The following is a 23,034-nucleotide window of genomic DNA, read 5'->3' as shown; positions in this document are numbered from 1 at the left end:
CTATGGAGGAGATGGCCCACATTTGCAGCGCTTGGCTGTTCGTGTCCTTAGCCAAGCATGTACCACTAGTTGCTTGGAGTAACTATGGAGTGTGTACAGCCACATTGCCTCTAAGAAGAGGAATCGCCTTGGGGTTCAGAGGGCCAATGATTTGGTGTTTGTGAGCGCTAACTTGCGCATGCTTGCCAAGAGCGTCACACACAAGGCAGATCCTTTCACTGAGTGGGAGATGGCACAAGAGAATCCATCTATGGCTGATACTCTTTTGGAGGAGCTAGAGGAGGATTTCGAGCCTCAATGCGAGCCTCCCGAGCCCTCATACGTCGCTGATGACCTCGACTACGACGACGATGTGGAGATTCAACAGGCGAGCACTTCTTGAGTTTGATGATCATTGATCACTCGACTCTCGAGTCTAGACTCTTGAGTCTACGACTCTACCTACTACATAGCCCTTTGTACTTTTTGTTATCCTTGAGGCCTCAGGCTTGTCCTTTAGGCTTTTTGACTCTTGAGCCCTTGTGGCATGCACTTCTCATTTTGTATCCATCGATCATCGATGTTTTATTAGCACATTTCAGCCTATATGACTCGTGTTCTTTGGTCTATTTAGTGTAAATTTATGGTCAAAGTGATGCTCTATGTGTGTGGCATGTGTGTAGGTCAAAAAATGCCAAGAAAACTCTCTTTTTTTTTTGCCGTTCCGACCCCCGTCCCCGTTTCCTGACTCTCGCCGTCCCGTCCCCGTTCCCGACCCCGACCCGCCGTCCCATGTAACTATGCGGGAGAGGGAGAGATTCACCTGCGCAGGGGCAGCAGCAGGGGGGGGGGGGATAGCGCGAGAGATTCCTTACCAAGCGCACACACACACACACACACACACAGAGAGAGAGAGAGAGAGAGAGAGAGAGAGAGAGAGAGAGAGAGAGAGAGAGAGAGAGAGAGAGAGAGAGAGAGAGAGAGAGAGATGAAATGAAATGAAATGTTATATTAACGTCTTGAAGTCAGATTAACAAAATAAATTAAACTAGGATAACGAAATATAAATACTGCGGGATCGTAAACTAAGCAGTTCAATGTGAAGACAATATGGGAGGGGAGTAGAGATCCATCTTCATCTGCACTCTGGATGACAAAAGAGTATGGCTCGAATCCTTTGTTGTAGCCTCCTTCGAAATTGTGTAGCTCCTCTTCTCCATCGGGGTCGTCTAGATCTCCCTAGCTCCAATGCTCGGTCTATGAGAATGCCAGTAGTGCGGGTAGACCTCTCCACTGTTGGCTGCTCCTCTGTCTGTTCTTCTGGGTGTACAATATCTAGTGTAAAGAAATCTGTGATTTGTCTCTGGGGTTGTCTCTCTTCAACTCTCCTCAGTAAAGTTTCTCTATGCCTGTGTAACTCAAGTAGATATAGCCCAAGACATCTTTGATCCTCATAACTCATGACCCTAGATAGAGGCCCAAAACCTTCTCTGAATAGACAATGAAAACGGCCTCGTATCTCATAGTACATTGTGCAATGACATATGTAATGTACTTCTGTCTCTGGCTCTAGATGGCATAAGCGGCATATCTTGCTATCTGCTGGTGTCCCTCTGAATGTGCCAGTCTCAATCTCGAGCTGATGTGAGGACGTGCGTATCTGGCCAATGGCACAACGCAAACCATGAGAAAGATGCGTGTCCATATAGCTAGGTCGAATCACAAACCCATCCTCCGTGAGGTGGAGAAGATGCTCTCTATAGAAAGCCATCTTTGTGCCCAACTCCTGTAACGGCTCTATCCATGTCCTCCTCGTGTCCAGGTGGATCAGATCCTGACGAATAAGTCTATTAATCTCTACCCGTGTCAGAGACCTCAAGGGTGCCTGTAGAGAGTATTGAAAATGAGGCAACGTGTCCATGGTGAAACCATGATGCCATCTGTGCAAACCAGCATGATGTATCCCCATTAAGAGCTAATTGTCTGGAGGACTCTAGAGCCATCCTGGCATATTTGTCTCCGGTAGTATCCCACAGACTGTGTACAAAGGAGAGTGATCTGGTAAGCGCCTCAATCTCCATAGGGGGGGCAGCTAATTCCGCTCGAATGATATCATGCGGTACGGAAGCCTTGGCTCTAATCAGCCGAGAGATCATAGATACCAGGGGATTCTCCATACGCCTCCAACCATCCTGGCCTATAGAAGGTCCCCAAACCTGCACCCCATATAACATAGTAGAGGCAACCAAAGTATCAAAGAGCCATAACTTTGTCCTAGGTTCCTGGAACTGAACCTGCGAACACATCCTCTCCATTCCTCCCAGAGCCGCACCAGCTCTAGTTAGTCTAATCTTTGCTGCTCTTCTCAAAGAAAATCTCAGCCCAGTAAAGACTACCCCCAGGTAAGTGTATGCATCTGTATACTCCACAATCTCTTGACCATATTTGAAAGTAGGTACTGATCTCTTGACCCATTGCGGTGTGGTGTTAAACACCATAACCTTGGTTTTACTTAGGTTTACACACAGTCCACTATCCTCTGCAAAACTGCGTAGTGCATCCAAATGTCGTTGCATACCTTCTGGTGAGTCAGATATCAGCACAATATCATCAGCGTATAGCAACAATGGGATCCACGTCCCTGCCAGCTGGGCACCCCTGTCACCCTCTGTCAATGTAATCAGACACCTCATCAACATACATACCAAATAGAGTAGGAGACAATGGGCAGCCCTGTTTCACTCCAATAGTAGAGAGAGAGAGAGAGAGAGAGAGAGATGAAATGTTATATTTTTTTTTTCCGAGAAAAAGATCCTTCTATTAGTTAATGAAACTGCCCATAGGGCTACAACCTCCTCTACAAGAGAGGACTACAACAAACATGATGGGGAGACTCTCCCGATGAAAAAACAACATATGTACAATGATGGGAGGAGGGAAGAGCCACACAGGTGGACAGTAGTGCCATCTAAGCACACCCTGATCCATGGTGAAAAATGGCCCAGGATGCCAAAGTCCAAGGAAAGCCTCTCTGCGCTCCGTGATGCGGTCGGAACTGCCCTGGAGTCTCTCGAACTGTCCTCTGAGAGTATGGACCTTCTCAAGCCAAAAGTCCTGAATAGTCTTTGCTGGTGGTACAGGGCGAGCCTCGAAGATGCGGAAGCAACGGGCCCGCCAGATGAACCAGAGTGTCAGGCCACTGATGAGCTCCCAACACACCTCTCTCACTGCACCACTCCTATGGAGTAAGCTCTGTGGCAGGCTGGAGTGTAGGTCGGCTCCCCTGCATCACTATTATCCTGCTGGTGGATGATAGCTCAAACTGAAGTGCTGGGCCCGTGAGAGTGGACCAAGCAACTGCCCCCCAAGTGTACTGCCGAGCCGTGGAAAGAGCGCGCATCAGTCGAAGAACACGCAGCCACACCTGCTGTGCCAAGGGACAGTCCCAAAGATAGTGACGCTGACTCTCCACAAGATGGTCACAAGCTGTGCATGCGAACGAGAGACCACTATGCACAAACCAGCTCCCAACTGCTGTAGCTCTGTGTGCGACCAGCCACTGAAACAAAGTGACTCGCCTCGGAAGTCTGGAGTCCCACAACCTCTCCCAAAACGCTGCCAAGAACTCAGTTGTGAGACCCTCCTCCTGCCAATCAGGTGCTGCAGCAGGGCGAGCCTCTCTGTGTTGCCAGTATGTGATGTCCCAGTCGAACAATGTACTGAAAGAAAGGGACACCTGGGTGGTCTTCAGAAGAGACGGGGTCCCTCCAAAGCCACTCTCCAGGATCCCACTATACTTGTGCCAGTGGACAGCAGTCCCAAGCCCACAGTCTCCAATATCCAGTCTCAAGAGCAGCTGGGTCGGGATTGATGACACAAGTCCTCCCACAGATGCCCACCGCTCGGATCCTCTGAAAACAGCACTCTGCCACCTGCGGGGCCTCTACTGCAACTCGCTGTAAGCGTCCCTCACCCTGTAGCTGGAAAAACAGGGAACGAATAGTCTCTGAGCAAGCCCGAACAGAGATGAGGACCTCCAATCGTGTGAAGGCTCCCGTCCATCTTGGCGCTGCTGATTCGAGAGGCTTGAGCCACTCAGCTGGTACTGCCTCTGAGATGTCCTGGCACATGCTCTACACCCCTCTCATACCCTGTAGCTAAAGGCCTTGTAGCTCCTCTGACAGGCATGAAAACTGTAACCAGTCACCTAAGGAGCGTGCTGAACAAGCTGCCATGGCACCCCAGGAAACATGAGGCCGACTACCAACCAAGTGACCTCTCTAAGAGCAAACCATGGGGTTCCAAACAAAGGGGTCGTCGCAGACGCTCCTTCGTGCAAGTAGGCTGACGCTGCTCCAGGCCTCGCCGTAGGTGCTCCCAAGATCGAAGCAACCCCACAGCGAAGCGATTCTTCAGTCTCCTGCTCAAACCAACTCTGCGCATCTCTGTGAAGATCCATTTGGTCGAAGGTTGCCAGGGGCCTCCTGCTTAAGGCACCCTAGCACGAAGCCGCTGTAACAAGAGCTCCTTCCAGGGCTCCTCACCTTGAAGAAGACCACGGATGATGAACTTCCCCAGAAGGGCTTTGCTCTGCTGTGCTGGGTCTATGATCCCTATCCCTCCCTGTGAACAAGGAAGAGTGATGACCTGCCAAGCCACTTTGGCCCGGGCTGTCAGTGTGTCTCGCCCTGACCAAAGGAGATTCCTGATCAGCCACTCTACCTGGCTGAATACAAGAACTCGAGAAGATCCAGCAAGAAGTGATGTACCACAAAGTAGCCAACAACACCTGGTTGGCCACTACAACTCTGCCAGTCAAAGAAAGTCGTGCGGAGCTCCAATGTAGCAACTTCCTCCTGATAGATAGGAGGAGGAGAGCAATCTGCTGCTTGGGAGACAAGTCCAAACCAACCTGACAGCCCAAGTGCGAACTGCAGTCCCTGGGGGAATCCACCTGAAACCCTCACTTGGCATCCAACCGGCACAGGAGCACTACCAACCGAGAAAGCCACTGTCTTTCTCCAGTTGATCAGTGCGCCAAATGCACAATAGAAGGTCTCAAGAGCTTGCTCACACCTGTGAAGGTTGGCCTCCTGGCCATCCAAGTACAAGGCTGAGTCGTCAGCAAACTCAGCGTCCAGTAGCTCATCCCCCCGAATAGGGAGTGCTAAGCCTCGTAAACCAACTTGCTGTGGCACCCAAAACTTGCTCATCGCCTCAGCATAGAATAGAAAGAGGAAGGGGGCAAGAGGGCAGCTCTGTGTGACCGAACGTGTAAGCATGAAACGATCACCTCTACCTCCTGACAAAAGTACGTGACTGTGTGCCTGATTGTACAAAGCTGACACCCCTCTGATCCAAGCATCTGAGAAGCCCATCCTGCGTAGAGTGCCCTCCAGAAAGTCCTAGTCAACTCTGTTGTAGGCCTTCTCAAAATCGAGAAGAAGAATCACCAGATCCTCACCACGGAGCCGCACTAAGGCAAAAGTCTCCCAAAAAGTAAAGATGCTGTCAAGGATACTGCGCTCCTTGACAAAACCTGTCTGAGTCCCATGTATAAGGCTCTCTAGAAGTGGATGGATCCTCAAACTCAGAGCCTTGGCAAGAATTTTGTAGGCTGAGTTGAAGATGGTGATGGGGCACCACTGTCGAATCTCATCCAAGGAGCCACCCTCCTTGGGAATTAGGTAGATCAGACCCTCACTGAAGCTGTCAGGCATCTCTCTTGTGTGCAAGATGTACTGGAAAGCACTACAGAGATCTAGGCGAAGCAAGTCCTAGTACTCCAAGAAAAGACTGGGAGTCAAGCCATCCTCACCTGGACAGCTACCACGGGGGAGTGCACTAAGAGCCGTGTGCAACTCCTCAAGTTGAAGTGGCAGCTCAAGCTTGTGACGCATCTCCTCAGTCACAAGGTAAGGCATCTATGCCCACATCTGCTCCCTGCATGCATCATGACGCTCTGACTAAGGCTTTGCTGACAGTAACTCACAGTAAAAGTCTGTAGCAACTGCACGCATGTCCTCTGGCTCAGAAGCAACTGACCCATCAGGCCTCCTCAACTGACTGACCTTGGCATGTGCATGCCGAGGTCCCACTGCCTCGAAGAAAGCACCAGTCACTCTGTCACCCACCTGAGTCCACTGAGATGCCTGTCGATGGAAGGCAAACTCATGTCGCCGCTCCTCTGTGCTAACAGGCTCCTGGCGAGCATGCTGTAGCTGCTCCTCCAACCAAGGATTGTCTGGATGCTGCTCCTACATCCTCTGCAACGAAGCAATGCCCCGTCTGAGATGCTGCTCCTCTTCTCTTGCTGCAGCCAGGCGAGCCAAAGACTCCTGGAGAAAGAACCAACTAAGTTGAGCTAGTCCTGAGGCCACTCTGTTAGCAGGAGAATCCTGCATGTCCAAGCTCTCTGTCCAGAGAGCCTCAACTCTCTCTTTGAGTGCAGAGTCCAGCAAGACCCTCTCTGGGATGCGAAGCATCGTGCTCCCCCTCCTCTGCTGGTCTGCCACTGTGAGGATCACTGGTGCATGGTCCGAGAAGGAAGTCCCTGCCAGAATGCCAACTATCCCACCCAAGTCACTAAAATGGTCACTAGTGTAGAAGCGATCTATACGCGATAGATTCACTCCTCCCACTCTGTGGTCCGAACGAGAGAAGGCTAGGCTGTCTGGGGGCCTCACAAAACTAGAGTGCTGCCATGCATCCGAGACCCTCAGAGTCATGTAAAACCTCTCCCAAGCTGCCAGCTCAACTCCATGCACAGTAGCATGGCTACCACCAATTCTGTCAGAAGGGTCCTCCAACATGTTGAAGTCCCCCCCTATGCACCAATGTTCTGCCTGCGGCAGAGACTCAACTATCTGTGACCAAAGCTCTGCTCGTGCACTAGCCACATTGGGCACGTAGATGTTCAGGAAGCCCACACGGCAACTCTGAACCTGCATAGTGATCCACTGAGCCCTGCCTGGCACAATAACCCCTCTGTCCACAATGGCCTGCTGCAATGAATCCGCAATAGTCATACATATCCCACCCTGGATGCCTCCAAGTCCAAAAGCAATTGACCAAAAGGTATCATAACATCCACGCAAGAGCTGACAACAACGTCTAATGCGGCTCTCACACAAATGGTTCTCCTGTAGCATAAGGAGATCAATCTCTCCTCCCACAAGGCAGCGCTGAAGCTCCCGATGCAGTCGGCCCCACTGACGCTGAAACTGGGGCCCACCAAGTCCCTGCATGTTCCATGAGAAGATCCTCATGGGGAGCGAGAGAGAACAGATGCTGCCGCAGCAGCTAAACGGCCTGTCTTCGAGGCTGGCTTGGATGGGGAGTAATCCACATCTGAGTGTCCTCTAGATAGGCGTGACTGCAACGAGTGCCTGGCCCAAGCCCAAGCAGAGCAAGCCGTACGTAGTGCAACCTCCTCTGTCCAGGAGTCCTCATGAATGTGTACATAGCATGGCAACACTGTGTATCGGCAAAGAAGTAAATCACAATGTGTCTATATCCTGCTGTATCTAGAGATGTCACTGCAAACTTGGCCAATGGCCACAAAGTCTGAAGCATGTCTGTAACTCCTAGTTCTCCCATGTGGTGAGAGAACTCTAGGACCTGTGTGTGCAACAACCCCAACATTGAGTCGAAAGTCCACTTAGACTGGTCCCTGCCGCAAAGGGGAAAAGAGAAGCCAACCGCTGAGTCCAAGGCCTTTGTCCCCCTAGCTGCAAGGAAAAGAACATGGACCCTGAAGCAGGCCGCCTCATGGTCTGCTAAGGGGTCGCCGAGAAAACGAGTAAAGTCGTAGTCGAAGAAGTCCCATCGGCGCCGGATGTCGATGCTCGTCAGACCACGAGGGATAGCTGCAAGGGGAGACGTTTGTACCTGTAGAGGGGGTCGCAAGAAAGGCTGTCCCTCTCTCGCCAAGTGACTCGTGGCAAAGGCGCTGCCAAGAGATCTCCTAGCAGTCGGAGAAGGCCCTGCCCCCTGGGTCGGCTGAGGAACTGGACCGGGGGGGGAAGTAGGAGTAGGGGGAAGAGGTGGAGAAGAGGGGCGGGGGGGGGAGTGGCAAAGGTAGAGGGGCGGGGGGAAGAGGTGGTGGGAGCAGGAGGCGGGGAGGAGGATGATGAGGAGGGGGGAGGGGCTGTCGAGGGTGAAGCTGGGGTGGGGGCTGGAGCAGGGACCTCATCCTGCTCAAGAGGACCGAAACGGTTCCCGTGGGAACCCGCTGCTGTTGGGTAGGCGCCTGAGGACCACTCCGAGTCCCAGGTTGTCGCTGTGGCCCCTGTTGTCGTCGACCACGGACCTGCTGCCATCCCTCCTCCGCTGGAGCCCCAGCCTCGGAGTGTGGCTCTGTATGTGTGCGCTGTGTCTTTGTCTGTGGCTGCTGGCCAGCCCTTGCAGGCTGGGCATAGTCACAGGGGACGTCCTTTTTTCGGGCTTCCTGTCCCCACTTTTCCGTCCCCACTTGCCGTCCCGCCCTCTTTTTTACACTAAAAATCCTTTTGAGCCCCGTCCCCCGTTCCCCGTCCCAGAATGCGTCCCTTGTGACTATGGGGCTGGGGCTGAGTCTGTGGCGTAGGTCGAGGCCTCCTCCGTGGACAGGGCTTCGCAAGATGGCCCATCTGTCGACAAATGAAGCATTGGTTCGGGAGGCCTGAATACTCCACGCTCTGTCTAAACCCCCCACTCACCTGAGGCAGAAGAATGACCTTCGGAAGCGTTTCAGTGTCCCTGACCAGAATGCGAACTAAGGGAATGCCAGCCGCCTTGGTAGCTACTGAGGTTGCCGTGCGAGGTGTCTTCAGGACAGTCCCAATGGCTGAGCCTATCCTGGACAAAAGTGGTAAGTACTCCCTCCGCAAACCAGGAAAGCAGACTGAGTTGGGGATGTCTGCCTCCTCTACCCGAACATCCGAAGCAGGGTCAAAACCATGTCTCCGCTATCAAAAGTGGGCTTGAGCTGCTCGGATGGTCAAAGGACTCATGGCAATGACCTTGGACGCCATCTCGAAGGTCTCAAACTCAATCTGATAGTAACCTCGTCCGAGTATCTCCAAGATCTTGCCCACCTCTACGAGAAGGCGGGCCTGGAGAAGGTCACGGAGCTCTCGTTTGCTGCGTCGGGTGCGAAGAATCTTGCAGATGACAGAAGTCGCCTTCAAGCGCTCTACCTTTGCGGCTAGGCTCGCTTGCTCTGTCGGTGAAAGAGCAAGTTGAATGGTGGGCTCAGCGGGGTCGGGCGAGGGGGCTTCGGACAAATCCCTCTGTGGCGGAGCTGAAGCCTCCATTTGTGTCTACTGCTGTGGCGAAGAAGCGGATGGAGGAATTTCCTGCAACAAAACGCGCCAAGCACTGCCAGGGCCAGCTACATAGAACCTTCGGAAAAAAGGCGGAAAGCGAAGAGAGCAGCGGGGGGGGGGGGAGGGAGGGGAGGAAGTTTGTCATAAAATCTAATATCTAACCAACCCAAATGATTTTATCATATTAAATTGATCACTTAATGTGGGAGAATAAACGGGAACAAGTGTTAAGATATAGATATGTGCTTATAGATCTATCTCGACACGGGGCCAATGGTAAAGGGGCCCAAAAGGGAGATGGTCTATCAAAGAGCAAGGCTAACCAATGGAGCATAAGACCTTAGGGTTAGCTTCATTGAAGACCTCCAATAAATGTGTGTAAAAGTCCTTTGACCTTAGGTAAGCTAGGGCTGAGCTTGAGGTGGGAACCCGGCCCAAGCTCGAGGTGCTTGTCCTGCTTGAGGTGCTTGTCGTGCTTGAGGTGTTTGTCATGCTTGAGGTGCTTGATTAAGATGCTTGAGGTGCTTGACTGGCTCCATGCTTGAGGTGCTTGACTTGCTGCATGATTAAGGTACTTGAGGTGCCTTGAGAAGCTTGCCTGAGATGCTTGTGGGAACACCCCCTAGTTCAAGTGCTTTGTCATGCTTGGTAAGTAAGGTGCTTGATCACCTAAAGTCAAAAGCATTCCTACAAGAGGGGGGGCGAGCCCTTTTCCTAGGGGCTAGAGAGAGAACACCCACTCACACACACAAGGGAAGCCCCAAATTGAAGAGGCAGCAAGGACACATGTCAGGCCCCTACCCATGTTACCTTCATGTGTTGCTTGAAGCCTATTGGCTAAGCTTCAAAGGGGTCCAATGATAAATTACATGAATTATCTAATTGTTTTAGCATTTATCTAACCCTCTCTCTCAAAAAGGAAAGGGGGACACTTGTCTCAAGGCTACCCCTACTGCTTGTAATGCCTCCTGCTCATGATTGGCTAGGCCTGGGAGGATCCAATGAGCTTCAAGCATGAGCTACAAGGGGGGGTCGACCCAAGCTAGCTAGGGGCTTGCTTGAGGGGTATACTCACCCACACACACTCACAATCACTCTCATTGTGTGCTATGCAAAGTGCAAGAGCTCCCTCTCCAAGCAAGTAGAGGTTGAGAGCCTACACCAACACTCTTGGCTATGGAGTGCAAATCCAACCAAGAGCCATGCTTCAATGCTTGAGCTTGTCATCTCCTTCTTCTTCATTACTATGCTATTATGTATGCTAGCAACAAGAGTATGATAAGTGAGGAACTAGTTCTTTCTCCTATGAAATGTTTCTTCTTCCTCTTCCCTACCCTCATTCCCTGCTAGCTCTCTCCACCTTCGAAGGTGTTTGAGGTCTTGGGACTGAGGCTTGGGACAATTAAAGCTTTCTTCAAGTTCATGTTATGCTATGATTGTGATGCATGAAGCTTTCCATCTTCATTGCATCACCTAGGTCACAAGGAACACAAAGAATGTATTGTAACAAGTCTCTCTTAATGGAGAAATCATAATGCAAATGCCTATTGGAGGGGGGACCGGCTCCACATAAATCCGGTCCTCAACTGTTGTCATGTTCTCTAAATTCTCTCTCTTGCAAAAGTATTGTTCATGCCAAGTTAACTAATTGCTATGATTATGTTGCTATCTTCAATTATGTCTACCCGCTATGCTCACAAAGTTATTTCTCGAAAGTATTCTCATTAATTTTCGCTATTCTCAAGTTGAATAGGCTAATTCCATTACAAAGTTAATCGAGCAAAGACAGGGGAAAAGGGGAGGGGGGGGGGGGGCTGGAAATGGAAGCGGGAGAGGGCAGCGGGCAGGGTATGGCAGCGAGAGAAGGCAGCGACCAAGGCGGGCAAGGCTGCTGCGCGCAGGGGGCTGCAGGGTACCGCACGCGAAAGGGCAGGCAGGGGGACAGCGCGAGGGAAGCGGAGGGGGAGGGGGGTGCTAGCAGCAGTAGCGAGCACAGATTAGGCATATGTTTATGATCCAATGAAGTGTTATAGTAATGTCTTCAAGAGGTCAAAGTGACCTATGAGCTCAAAAAGTTGCAATTAGTGAATCTGATACAATGTCTGAGTACAAGGAGAACAAAGAACTGAAAAACTGAAACTGAAACGAAATAGGTGGGGAGGGGTGATAGGTGATGGGGTGAGGGTTGATATAATGGGTTAGTTGATACAAAGCTAATATGGATAATACAAGATGGATATAGATCACTAGTGATACAAATGAGATACAAATCATTAGAGGCAGGCGGGTCAAGCTCAGATGAGATCCCTTATCGGTCGCTGCCGAATCTCATCAATATCCTCCATGGCCAATACTCTGACTGGTCGTCTCGCATGTCGAGCTAGGATGATTTGGATCCTCTACTGCCACCTCCGTCGATGATGTGAGACCCCCCGTGGTCGTGGGTGCATGGATCTGCCTAGCTCAATGGCTCGATCAATCAGCGTACCTCTGGTGTGGGTGGGATCTGAGAGCTGTTGTGACGATCGCTCCTCTGGTTGTCCCTTGGTTGGTGTAAAGAAGTCCGTGATCTGTCTCTGAGACTGGCTCTCCTGTGATATCCTCAGCAAGCTCTCTCTATGTCTGCGCAGCTCTAGGATATGTCATCTATGTCGCCTAGAGTTAGAGACAAAGCTGCACTACACATTTCACTGCCCGGTGTAATATGAGATACGAGGCCGCTTCCACTGTCTGTTTAGAGAGGGGTTTTCAACATTTTCTAGAGTCATGAGATACAAGGATCAGAGATGTCTTGGATTGTTTCTACTAGCCTCTATTGGTACCCCACGAAATCTGCCAGTCTCAATCTGAAGCTGATATGAGGATGTGCGTATCTGCCTAATAGCACACCGCATACCATGAGATCAGTGTGTATTCATGTATGCCGGCCTAGTCACAAAACCGTCCTCCGTGAGTTGGAGAAGATGCTCTCTATAGAAAGCCATCTTCATGCCCAACTCCTGTGCCGGTTGTATCCATGTGCTCCTAGTATCTAGCTGAATGAGATCCTAACGTATGAGTCTGGTGATCTTTGTCCGTGTGAGAGATAGGGAGGGTACATCCAAGGAGTACTGGAACGGAGGCAATCTATCCATGCTGAAACCATGTGACTGAAACCATGATGTCATCTGCCCATACCAACATGCTGTGTCACCCTGTTGTGCTAGCTGTCGGGATGACTCCAAGGCTAGCGGAGCGTATCTGTCTTTGGGGAGGTCCCATACACTATGTAAAAAGGATATTGATCTAGTCAATGCCTCGACCACGAGGGGTGGGCGGCTAGCTTGGCTCCGATAATCTCATGTGGCATTGAGGCCTTAGCCCGAATCATCTGAGAAATCATAGAGACCAGAGGCCTCTCCATACATCTCCATCCATCCGTGCTGCCAGATCTGCCATGGTGGTCTATTGAGGGTCCCCATATTTGAACTCCATAAAGTCTCCAATCCTCCCACAGCTGCATAGGCTCTTGTCAGTCTAGTCTCTGTTGCTCTCCTCAATGAAAACACTGGTCCACTAAAGACTACCCCAAGATAGGTGTATGCATCTGTGTACTCCACTGTCTCTTGGCCATACGTAAATGTGGGTGCTGACCTCCTTAGCTATTGTGATGTGGTGTTGAACACCATAACCTTGGTTTTCCCAAGGTTGACAGAAAATCCACTATCATGAGCAAATGTGTGCAAAGCATCCGAATGATGCTGCATTCCCCTCCAAAGAGTCAGAAATCAACACAATATCATCAGCGTATCAGAGCATCGGAATCCATGTCCCTGCTAGCTGAGCACCTCTATCCCCCTCTCGCTCTACATTGTTTGAAAATTCATCCACATACATCTCAAAAAGAGTCGGAGATAGGGGGCATCCCTGCTTCACCCCAATGGTGGAGTGGACCATGTCAGACATACCCTCAGTAGTGCATACCTGCCCTACCCATGTCCTGTATAAAGCCAAGATCCCCCAAATCATCTCTGTGGGCACACCAATGTCGTGTAGTCTACGTATAAGTCTGGCTCTTGGCACTGTGTCAAAAGCTTTGCTGAAATCCACAAAGCTACAGTAGATCCTCGTGCTATGGTGTCTACCCTCCTTAATCATAGCTCTGAGTGTCTGAATTTTGTAAAGGGTGGAGAAACCTCTCCTGAATCGTGCTTGCCCTAATGCTCGTATGCTCTGTCTCTCTGCCCATTTACATAGCTCTTTCTCAAGAATACATGCATACAGCCTAGCCAATGTGTGACCACCCATGATGGTGCGATAATTTTCGGGAATCATGGGATCCCCTGACTTGAAATAGGCACAATCGTAGACATACTCCAAGTCTCAGGAAAACCCTCATCCATGGCTCGATTAAACATCATAGCAAGAAACTCTGCAAGCATATCTCAGGCATGGATGAAGTGCTCTGCTACCAGACCATAATGATCATGTGCTCTCCCTGTCTTCATCCTGTCAATGGCTTTCCTTACCCTCTGAGCCGTAAAGAAAGTACATGTCTCAGGGCATGTCTCCGGGGGGTCCGGCAAAGGTGGCTGCCTTGATGTTGTGTAGAGAGATGTTGCATATTCCCTCCGTGTCTCTGTGGAGGTGATGGTGGCTGGTGGTGGTGAATGCTCATGGAATAGTCTCCATGTCTCGCCTAATCCCGACTCATAAACAGCTGATACAGATCCCGCTCTAGCTGAAATATATAAGCCCTCTTCTTCCGTCACACTAGCCGGCGAAGACAATCCGTGACTGTTTATGTGTGGTAATACCCATGATCACCTCCCTCTGCAATCTGATCCTCGTCTCTCGACACTCCTCATCATACCATGTGTTCTTGGGTATGCTCCCAAATTGTCTCCGTGTAGGCTGATTGTGGGGATATGCCTTTGATGTTGCATCATGGAGCGTCTCTATCAGTATCTGAGTGAGCTCATCTAGTGGCCGTCCTCTGTCCTGGCTCCTGAGTGCACAACTGCCTGTATATCTCATCCATGTACACGGAAGCCATCTCCCTCATGAAGGCAACTTCTTATGCTGCTTCTGCTTCTTCACTTAGGGTTTAGGCTTCTCGGCCGGGATTTGAAGGTTGGCTCCAGTCTTCAGTGACGTGACACGTCAGCAGTTTCTGACAAGCCCCATGTCGGTGTGGAAAACATGTGAAACCTCTCGATGTAAGAAATCTCTGTAGGCCATTCAAAATGGCCAATCCATGTGTAGTCCCCATATCTATCAAGTATCTGCCATACTCAGTGTGCTCCTCATCCTGTGATAGTCTGGATATACCCATCTCTGTTACATCAAGCTCCCTAAGCATCTCCTTTGAAGTATCATAGAATACTGTCTGATGATGGACAATCCTAGCATTGAAGTCCCCAAGTATGATAATGTCACCATCCCTGGAAAACTCCCATATGTCATCATCCAAAATAGAAAAGGGAGACCGTCTTCTAGGTGATGCATATACTGACATGGTATTGTTTGCACGGCTTGGCATCATTTGAGAACGAAGAAAGAAGACACTTTGCCACTGTCCTCGTTTCGGAGGATCAGTCTGAAGGACCAAATTGAGTGGTTTTGTTGTTGATTGCCAAAAGTCTGACTCCATTCAGAGACTTATGGAACATGCCAAGGAAGGTTTTGGTATGCATGCCGGCTTATTGACCTATCCCACGGACAAGGCAATGTCCACCTCAATGGGGTGAGTCAAGAAAGAACCAAGGGAGTTTATCAGAGAGTTCCGAAGAAGCAAGGGAATCAACTGATATTTCATCAGAGAATTTTGAAGATTTAGATTGAGGTGCCGGTTGCTAAGGGAGGCCAAGAGGGCTACCAACAGGTCACGGGGCACAAGAAAAGAACAAAAAGGTAAGCTAGGTCCACTAATAATTTGGTCAAGGGCACTTTTTGGCTCTCAATGCAAAGTGGATGGGGAGAAGGAAACCTTGCAAATTCTCTTCATTTTTCAGTTGTACCTTGAGGCTTTGGGATTATTAATAGTGTCTATTCTGAAAGTTATTGATGAATCAGCAAGTTGAATCTAATGCGGTGTGGACTGCACACGAGGGGAGCCACTCCACTCCTTTGTTATAGATTGCTTAGATTGAATAAAGTCACTAATTTCTCCTTGAGATTTTAAGGGTATTGAGAGGTTGAGAGTATTTTGCGGAATGTCTTGATGAAAATATGCACATTGAATTGAAGATTTCCTAGATTGAACATGCTCTTTCATTTGTGTATTGTAAGAGTATGTGGTGGAAAAATGAAATGTTTGCAGCATTTTGTCTAATGAATGATTTGAACTTACGGCATCTAGACATGTGTTAGAGATCAACGAGATCTGGATGTGATGGCTAAGTGAATGAGATGTGAAGGTGATTCTAGTGCATCAAGATTTCCATTTGGATAAGATGATTAGATTTTTTTGTGAGTGCATCAAGAGTTCCAAAAGGATGAGATGGTCACACAGGGATCTAGGTGCCTCGAGAGCTTTGGACTTGATGAGATGGCTAGATTGAATGATTGAAATACGATGTTCACTGTGAACTAAGGGTGTGATTTTGTGAACTACATTCTCTGTGAATGTACTGTCTTGTGGAGATGGTCAGGGGCATGGTTTGCTTGGAATATGAAGAGAAAGGATATGAATTTGATAGTAGTGAAGTCACAACAACCGTGAAAAGATTAGTACGGTCTAGATGTGATTGCCAAATATGTTACAATGATCATTATTTGTATCTGAGACCCTTGTCACAAGACGGGCACCACATGCCAATAGAAAAGAACAGACTGAACAGACTTTAATTACTTCAATAACAACTGAACTGAGAGAAATAGACCACACGGGGAGTGGCGAAGTTCCACCCCAGTGAGTATTGGCCCCAAACCTTGGCGCCCCTTTCGGTATTTCTTTATATTACTTGAACTCAGTACAATGCCGGTACTCACGCTCTGCACCTTCTCACTGAAGCGTGCCAAAGACTGAGCCCTTTGCACTTATTTGAAGGCCCTTGGCCTTGAAAAGCAGTTTACATGAAAAGCTTGAAACTCAAAAGAAACTGGCCCAAAAGCTAGCACTGAAAATCAGCCAGCGTAAATCAGGAAAATCCGTACAGGTTGCCACGTCAGCATGGTCAGCATGAAACGTATGCAAAGTTTCCGAAGAATCACCCAATTGACGAGATTCCTTCAGAATGGCAGGCAGCCATTCATTCACTTCTCAGTCGATAGTGAAACAGAAATCTAAGCCGAGTGCAAATGAGCGAAGAGTGTACTCGTAAGATGAGTTTGACAATGCAGTAGAGCAACAGGTCAACAAAGACATGAAGTCTTCGAACAGCTCTCAAAAGAAAAGTCGCGAAACCTAGGTGTGAAATCTACATTCTAAGCAATTAGCAGATGAAAGAAGCGTGTATGCTTTGAGGATGATTTCAGTTCATTTTCAACTTCAGATAGCTCTGAGAGTTCCTCTTTCTTCGACTCAAGCGTGTAGGACGCGAAGCACCGGAAGCGGAGAAAGATTCGGAAGAGCAAGAAGAACAAGAAGAACCGGACAAACAATCTGAGAAGAGCAGATCTGGCTTTACATATGCATGTCAAGACACCGAAACATATAGTCACCAATGAACCCCCCCCCCCCCCCCCCCCCAACCCAAATAACCATCCTGGTCCGGGCCATGAGCTTTTCAATGACTCCCTCATCACTCCTGCAAATAACCTAAAGAGGTCCGGGGCATGAGATATAGAGGCCTTTTACAACCAAATGCTCCCCAGACTGCAGCTTGCGTCGCTGGAGGTGCTGAGAGTAACCATTGCTTAGACTTCAATACTACCCCCGTATACAACCATCCAAGTTCGGACCATGAGTAATAACAACACAAACATTCAATACTCCCCCCATAAATAGCCATCCAGGTCTAGGCCATGAGTAAAAACACCACTTTATTATCCCCCCCTGCCCCCCCGCAAACAACCGCAAGGGTCGGGGACATGAGTATATGCAGGCATTCTCAAGCATCAATTTTCTCGTCAATACTTCTTCCGGGAGTAAATCACAAATCGTTGAAACCAAAATCAAATAATTGGCACCAAAACAGGTTCATAATAGATAACATCCATTTTAAACAAATTCCAAACAGTATTCTTAAACAATTTTTCAAACAGATTCTTAAACAACGTTCAAAAAGTGCCTAAATCAAACTCAAAAAAGCATTCTCGGTGTATCTTTGTCAATCGAGCTCGAAAAGACGACTGGCTTTCCATCCTAAAACCTGCACCAAAGCTAGGGTTAGATTCCTTCCATAAGGTAGTAGCAAACCGCAGCATGGACCATAAGCTCTTGAATGGTCGAAATTGGCTTCGATAGACAGTGTTCCTGTAGCGGTGATGGCAGTCCAATGACATAGCAATCACACTGGGCCTCCAGTTCGAGGAGAGAGATTGTTGATAGATGACAAGAAATTTCAACTTGTAATCTCCTAGGGATTCCGTGGCAAGCATTTCAGGATACCCCACTCTGCCAAAAGCTACACTCCAAAGTGTAGCTTCGGGCAAAATTTTTCTTGAAAGCTTTCCAAGTCCTTGGAGTGTGCAGCTTGGTAGCTATAGACATCCACCACTGCATGGCATTCTCTCTGAGAAAAGCCGTGGCTCGAAAGATCTTTGATTCTTTCAAGTAGTTCCCCATGGCATAGATGTTGTCAAACTGCTGCAGAAACTATAAAGCTTTCCTAGGATCTTTCTCTCCCAAAAAACGAAAAAAATTTCTTGTGAAATCTGGAAGCGCCATCTTGCTCTCTTTGCTCTTGGAAGGACCGGTATGCTTTTAGAAAAGCACACGACTGCAGCTCTGATACCACTGAAATGGGAGGGGCACCATGTGCCAACGGAAAAGAATAAACTGAACAGACTTTAGACACTTCAAAACAACTGAACTGAAAGAGATGCATGGCACACAAGACAGGGAGTGGCGTAGTTTCACCCCAAGGGAGCATTAGCCCCAAAACCTGGCGCCCCTTCTGGTATTTCTTTATATTGCTTCAACTCAGTACAACGTCGGTACTCTGTGCTCTACATCTCCACATGGGAGCCTGCCAGAGAATGAGCCCTTGGGACATATTTAAAGGCTCTTGGTTCTCTAAAAGCGGTTTACGTGAAAAGTATGGAGTCCAAAAGCATCTGATCTAAAAAGAGGCGCTGTCAGAGTAAAATCAGGGCCTCTGTACACCTGCCACGCCAGCAGCCTGTTAGCGTAGATTCCGAGTGCCACATCAGCAGCCTGTCAGCATAGATCCCGGATGATCCGTACTGTCCTGCCACATCGTCAGCAGCTATGCAATAGTCTCTGTGTGCACGTGTGGGTCCTGCTTTATTTTATTATAGGCCCAATCGGATGGGGTCCCATAAATTGGTAAACCTTTAATGTTTGGCCCACTCAACGAGGATCTGTAAGTTGGTAGGAACTTCTGCTTCTGCTACTGCTTCTAGGGTTTAGGCCCCTCGGTCGGGATCTGCAAAGTCAGCTAGGGTTAGGCTTGTGAAGCCCTAACCTACCGGTCTTGAGTGGCTTGACATGTCAGTAGTTTGTGCCAGTTGGTGTTGCCGCTAACATGATGAGATTGTAACTCACATGTCGTGGTTGCTCTCATGCTCAGGATTTTCTTCACCAAGTTCCACAACAGCTGCAATATTGTTTACCTCTGTTTTGGAAGATTTTTTTAGATTTTTGGCCAATGGAGCCAGCACTTGTAGAGTATGCCTATTTTCTCACTTGGGTGTAGTTCTAGGTGCTTTAGACTATTCATAATACGTGCAATCATTTTCAACAGGCTTTTTGCTGTGGTACCCGTTTTGCCCTACCCTTACTTTTATACTTAGCTCCTTGAGTTTCTTCGTGACTGTCATATGTGGGAGAATTTTCACTGCAGCAGTTTGAGGTCTTCTCTGATTGTTTTTTGCCTTCTTATATGGCTCCACCCTGTTAAGGGTTATCTTCTACCTCAATGTAATCAATACGGATTTGTTCTCACCTAGAAAAGAAGGGTGTGTGTGCGTGCGTGCATGTATTGGGAGCGGAGCATACATTAGTATTAAATATTAGTCGGGAGGATTACAACATTATTGCTGCAGAAGCAGCAACTTGTATTGAACCAAAGAGCTCAGTGTTGTTTCTTCATTTCATGCAGCCTCGTGATACGGCACCATAGTATTGCCAAAGCTTCTCTATCATTGTGCATTCAAGCGTTAAAGTGGTCTGATTCTGAAGCAGTACATAAAGCCTTGATTTTTTGCGGAACCACTGTAATAGTAGCTGCCATTTCTGGCAATGTGGATCTTCAGAACTTTGTGGCAACTGACCTGTTCACTGCAATTATTGAGGCGCTTACCATGGACTCAAATTCATCAGCACAAGCAGAGTTGATCAATCTCTTCAGGATGATTTATTTGCTGATGGCACAGCAGCATGCAGCCCCACGCCAGGTGCGATATTTTTTGTTTGTTGTAAGCTTTCCATTTGTTTCTTTTGCCAATCTCATTCCTCAATGAATGTGCAATATGCAGATTCTGCAGTCATCACCAGCTATAACGGGAGAGGTTCTGTTAGCTTTTGAAAATGCATTGACAACAACGTCAAGTGCCAAAGAGCACAGACAATATATAAAGAGTCTTCTAATGCAGGCTGGAGTCGGTAATCTGAAGGCTTTGACAGCAGCAAAGACTCGGAGCTCAATCACAAACGTGGCGAGTACGCCACTTAAAAAATCCTGTAGAACATCAGCTTACTTAGGCATCACTTGCAGTGTTTTTTTTGTTGACTTTCTTCCAGCATTTAAAATACCCAAATATGCTTCTCTAACTCTAACAGAACCTTTGTTCAGATCGTCCAAGACCAACACAGGTAGCTGCTATTGAGAGCGAGGAAACAGGGAATATTGGACTTGCAGCATTTATGTGAGAACAGCACCAAGGTCTTGGTGGATTTTGACAGGAGGCATAGTTTGCGCTTTAAGCCTTTTTCACATGTTGCATACTATACACACTCAATGTGTGTTCCTCCTTACAGTATCCTTCCCCAGTGTTTCTCTGCCTCAAGTCGGTTCCCAGTATATCCAGAGTTTTGAGTCCTTCACGCGAAAAATATTTTTCTTTGCTGGGTTCACTGTCTCCCAATACCTGATTTGATGAAATCTTGTATAGATAATTACCTACCTGAACGATGTCATGAGAGTCTCTCCAAGCACCCCTTTTCAAGGTTATACTCAAACATCTCATTGAACGGATCCTTTTTGTAATTTGGAGAAGAAATTTTTGGAAAAAAATACCATTTGGCTGAAAGAACTTTGTGTGATCTGAACTCCAAGTGTGATGGATTTTAGGGCTAGAGTTTCTGCGTCGAGGTCAGAGACGCAACTGAGCATTGCATCCCTCTCTCAGTCACAGACTCCCTTTGATTAGAAAGGTAGTCCGTGCTAATCTCCTAGTTTTAGCCAAAGCTGATTTTCTCTCAAAATTTGAATTTAGTGTTTCTTTCTCTAGAACAGAGTTGTCTCTCCAGAAACAGGGAACTGATATTGTCACTTCTGGCAGAATTTCCTCTCTCTGTTCTTCTCTCTCGAAATTGGGTCTACTTTTCTCTTTTAGAGTCTAAGCTCTTTTGCTCTCTAGAACTTGCGATCAGTTCTCTCTCTCTGGAGTGGTGGAATGAGGGTGTGACTTTAAAGGAGAGCAAAAGGTAAGCATTGGGAAAGTGAAGGTCCCAACATTGGAAGCATTGTGTACTGGATGATCAGATGTGCAAAAACATGGTGATGTTTATTACTTCCGTATCGGATGGGATATGCAATAACATGTTGATGCTTATTACTTCCATATTTTGAGCTTTTTTAAGCAAATATGCACTGGGTAACGATTGCTAGTGCACGCCCTTCATAGTGGCGATTTGTCATTCAGATTTGGTACTTCTCGTCCTATATTTTTCCCTGCAGTAGAAGGGGATCAAACGGAATGGTGACAGCACTTCGTACGAGGGAAATTTAAGCACGAGAAGCAAGAAGGTAGGCTCAAGTGCCGATTGTTACTAACAAACGATGTGTGTTGTATCTGGAAAATTGTGCGACTTAGTTTCGGCTTTGGCACAATACTTGCTTTATAGTTGATTATCTTAAGATTAGATTGAGTTTGCGCAAGAAGACCGTGCATTCAATTTTGATTATTATGACATTGAAGGGAATTCTAACAAGGTTTTGTGAGTTCCACATTGGAGTGCAGGTAGCTCATGTATGTGCATGCATATGCTCTTGTAGGCTTATGTCAAGTCTATCAATTCTTTCAGTTTATTTCACTCATTGATTGCAAATTAAGAGCATTTGCTCATTGCCTCCTAACTTGATGGTGAGTTCAATATTCTTAGGATTTGACATTTTTGTCCTGGACTTAAGTTTCTTGAGCAGAAATAAGCCTTGACGTTTGGCATATGGTTGTACGTAAGTTTTTGGGACATCTTCAATTCTAAATTTGATAAGAGTGCTTGGCCATTTCATGCAGAATTCTAGATTCTTATTGTTGTGACCATTTACAAGATTCAAGACTTAGCATCAGCATTGCATACTTTTAACATTGCTCATGCATTTTGTTGGCTGCACAAAGAAAATGGTTTGTTCACCGGCTACTCTCTCTCTGACTTTGTATCAAATCCACCACCTTGTAACTTTCTGGTCTCATAGGTCACTATGGCCTTTTGAAGACGTTAATATAACATTTCATTTCTCTCTCTCTCTCCCTCTCTCTCTCTCTCTCTCTCTCTCTCTCTCTCTCTCTCTCTTGATGCCATCTCTGCATACCAACATGATCTATCTCCTTGCAATGCCGACTGTCAGAGAGAGAGAGAGAGGATACAAAGAGGACATGGATACAACCTACACATGAGCTAGGTACGAAGATGACTTTCTATAGAGAGCATCTTCTCCAACTCACGGAGGATGGTTTTGTGATCAGACCAGGATACATGGATACTCATCTATACACACAGGATACCCACAGGATCCTCACATCCATATGATTTGACGACTCTGTATACATAGATGGGATTTACAGGCGCCTGTGCACTGAGGAGCCAGGGCGACCTTTAGAAGAGCTTACTGCTATATTGACACAGACATTACATGATGTAGCAGCAAAGGCATACCCACACACCCAGCCTGAGCAAAGACGCTATTCTGGGACCATGTCCTAGAACAGCTGGTATGATGAGGAATGTCGCGAGACTAGAGTCAGACTTCAGAGGGAGGTGCTTTTAGGGGACATCACTCATAGACAGTCACAGATTGCCTTTCGACGCCTAGTCGGTAGAAGAAGAGGGCTTTTTTGGCTCGACTAGAGCAGATCTATAACAGCTATTCTTGAGTTGGGACCCACGCGAGGCATGACGGCCTTTTCATGAGCACTCTCCCTCCTTGCCATTACCTCTACAAAGGCCTAGGGCAGTACACATCATCTTTGTGCACACTTCTTGGATAGCCGCCCCTTCCTGACCCCCTCGATTCATTGCCACACACATGTGCTTTTTTCAACCCTAAGATGGTGAAGAAGACCATTGATAGGATGAGGACCGGGAGAGCATATGATCATGATGGCTTAGTGGCTGAGTATTTTATGCATGCCAGAGATCTACTAGCAGAGCTTCTAGCAATTATGTTCAACAGTGCCATGTGTGAGGGTATGTGCA

General features: G+C 47.9%; 1 protein-coding gene across 3 annotated transcripts in view; it reads left to right on the top strand.

Moving 5' to 3' along the window:
- HST (ARM repeat superfamily protein) overlaps positions 1–20,648 on the top strand; it is a 164,872-nt gene extending 144,224 nt beyond the window's left edge. Inside the window, exons 20-22 of one of the 3 annotated variants that reach the window (XM_086526648.1) lie at positions 19,496–19,790; positions 19,872–20,055; positions 20,189–20,648. In XM_086526648.1, coding sequence (XP_086382774.1) covers positions 19,496–19,790; positions 19,872–20,055; positions 20,189–20,265 — 556 coding nt within the window. In that variant the 3' untranslated portion in view covers positions 20,266–20,648. Of the gene's footprint in view, positions 1–19,495; positions 19,791–19,871; positions 20,077–20,188 lie in introns of all 3 variants that reach the window. The other 2 variants (XM_086526647.1, XM_086526649.1) reach the window with 2 other exon arrangements.
- Positions 20,649–23,034: the final 2,386 nt, after the last annotated feature.

The sequence above is a fragment of the Adiantum capillus-veneris genome, chromosome 13, assembly GCF_014529385.1.
Source record: "Adiantum capillus-veneris isolate H3 chromosome 13, ASM1452938v2, whole genome shotgun sequence".
Classification (NCBI taxonomy): Eukaryota; Viridiplantae; Streptophyta; class Polypodiopsida; order Polypodiales; family Pteridaceae; genus Adiantum; species Adiantum capillus-veneris.
The sequence above is the reverse complement of the archived record's forward strand: the minus strand, read 5'-3'. Positions and strand labels throughout refer to the sequence as shown.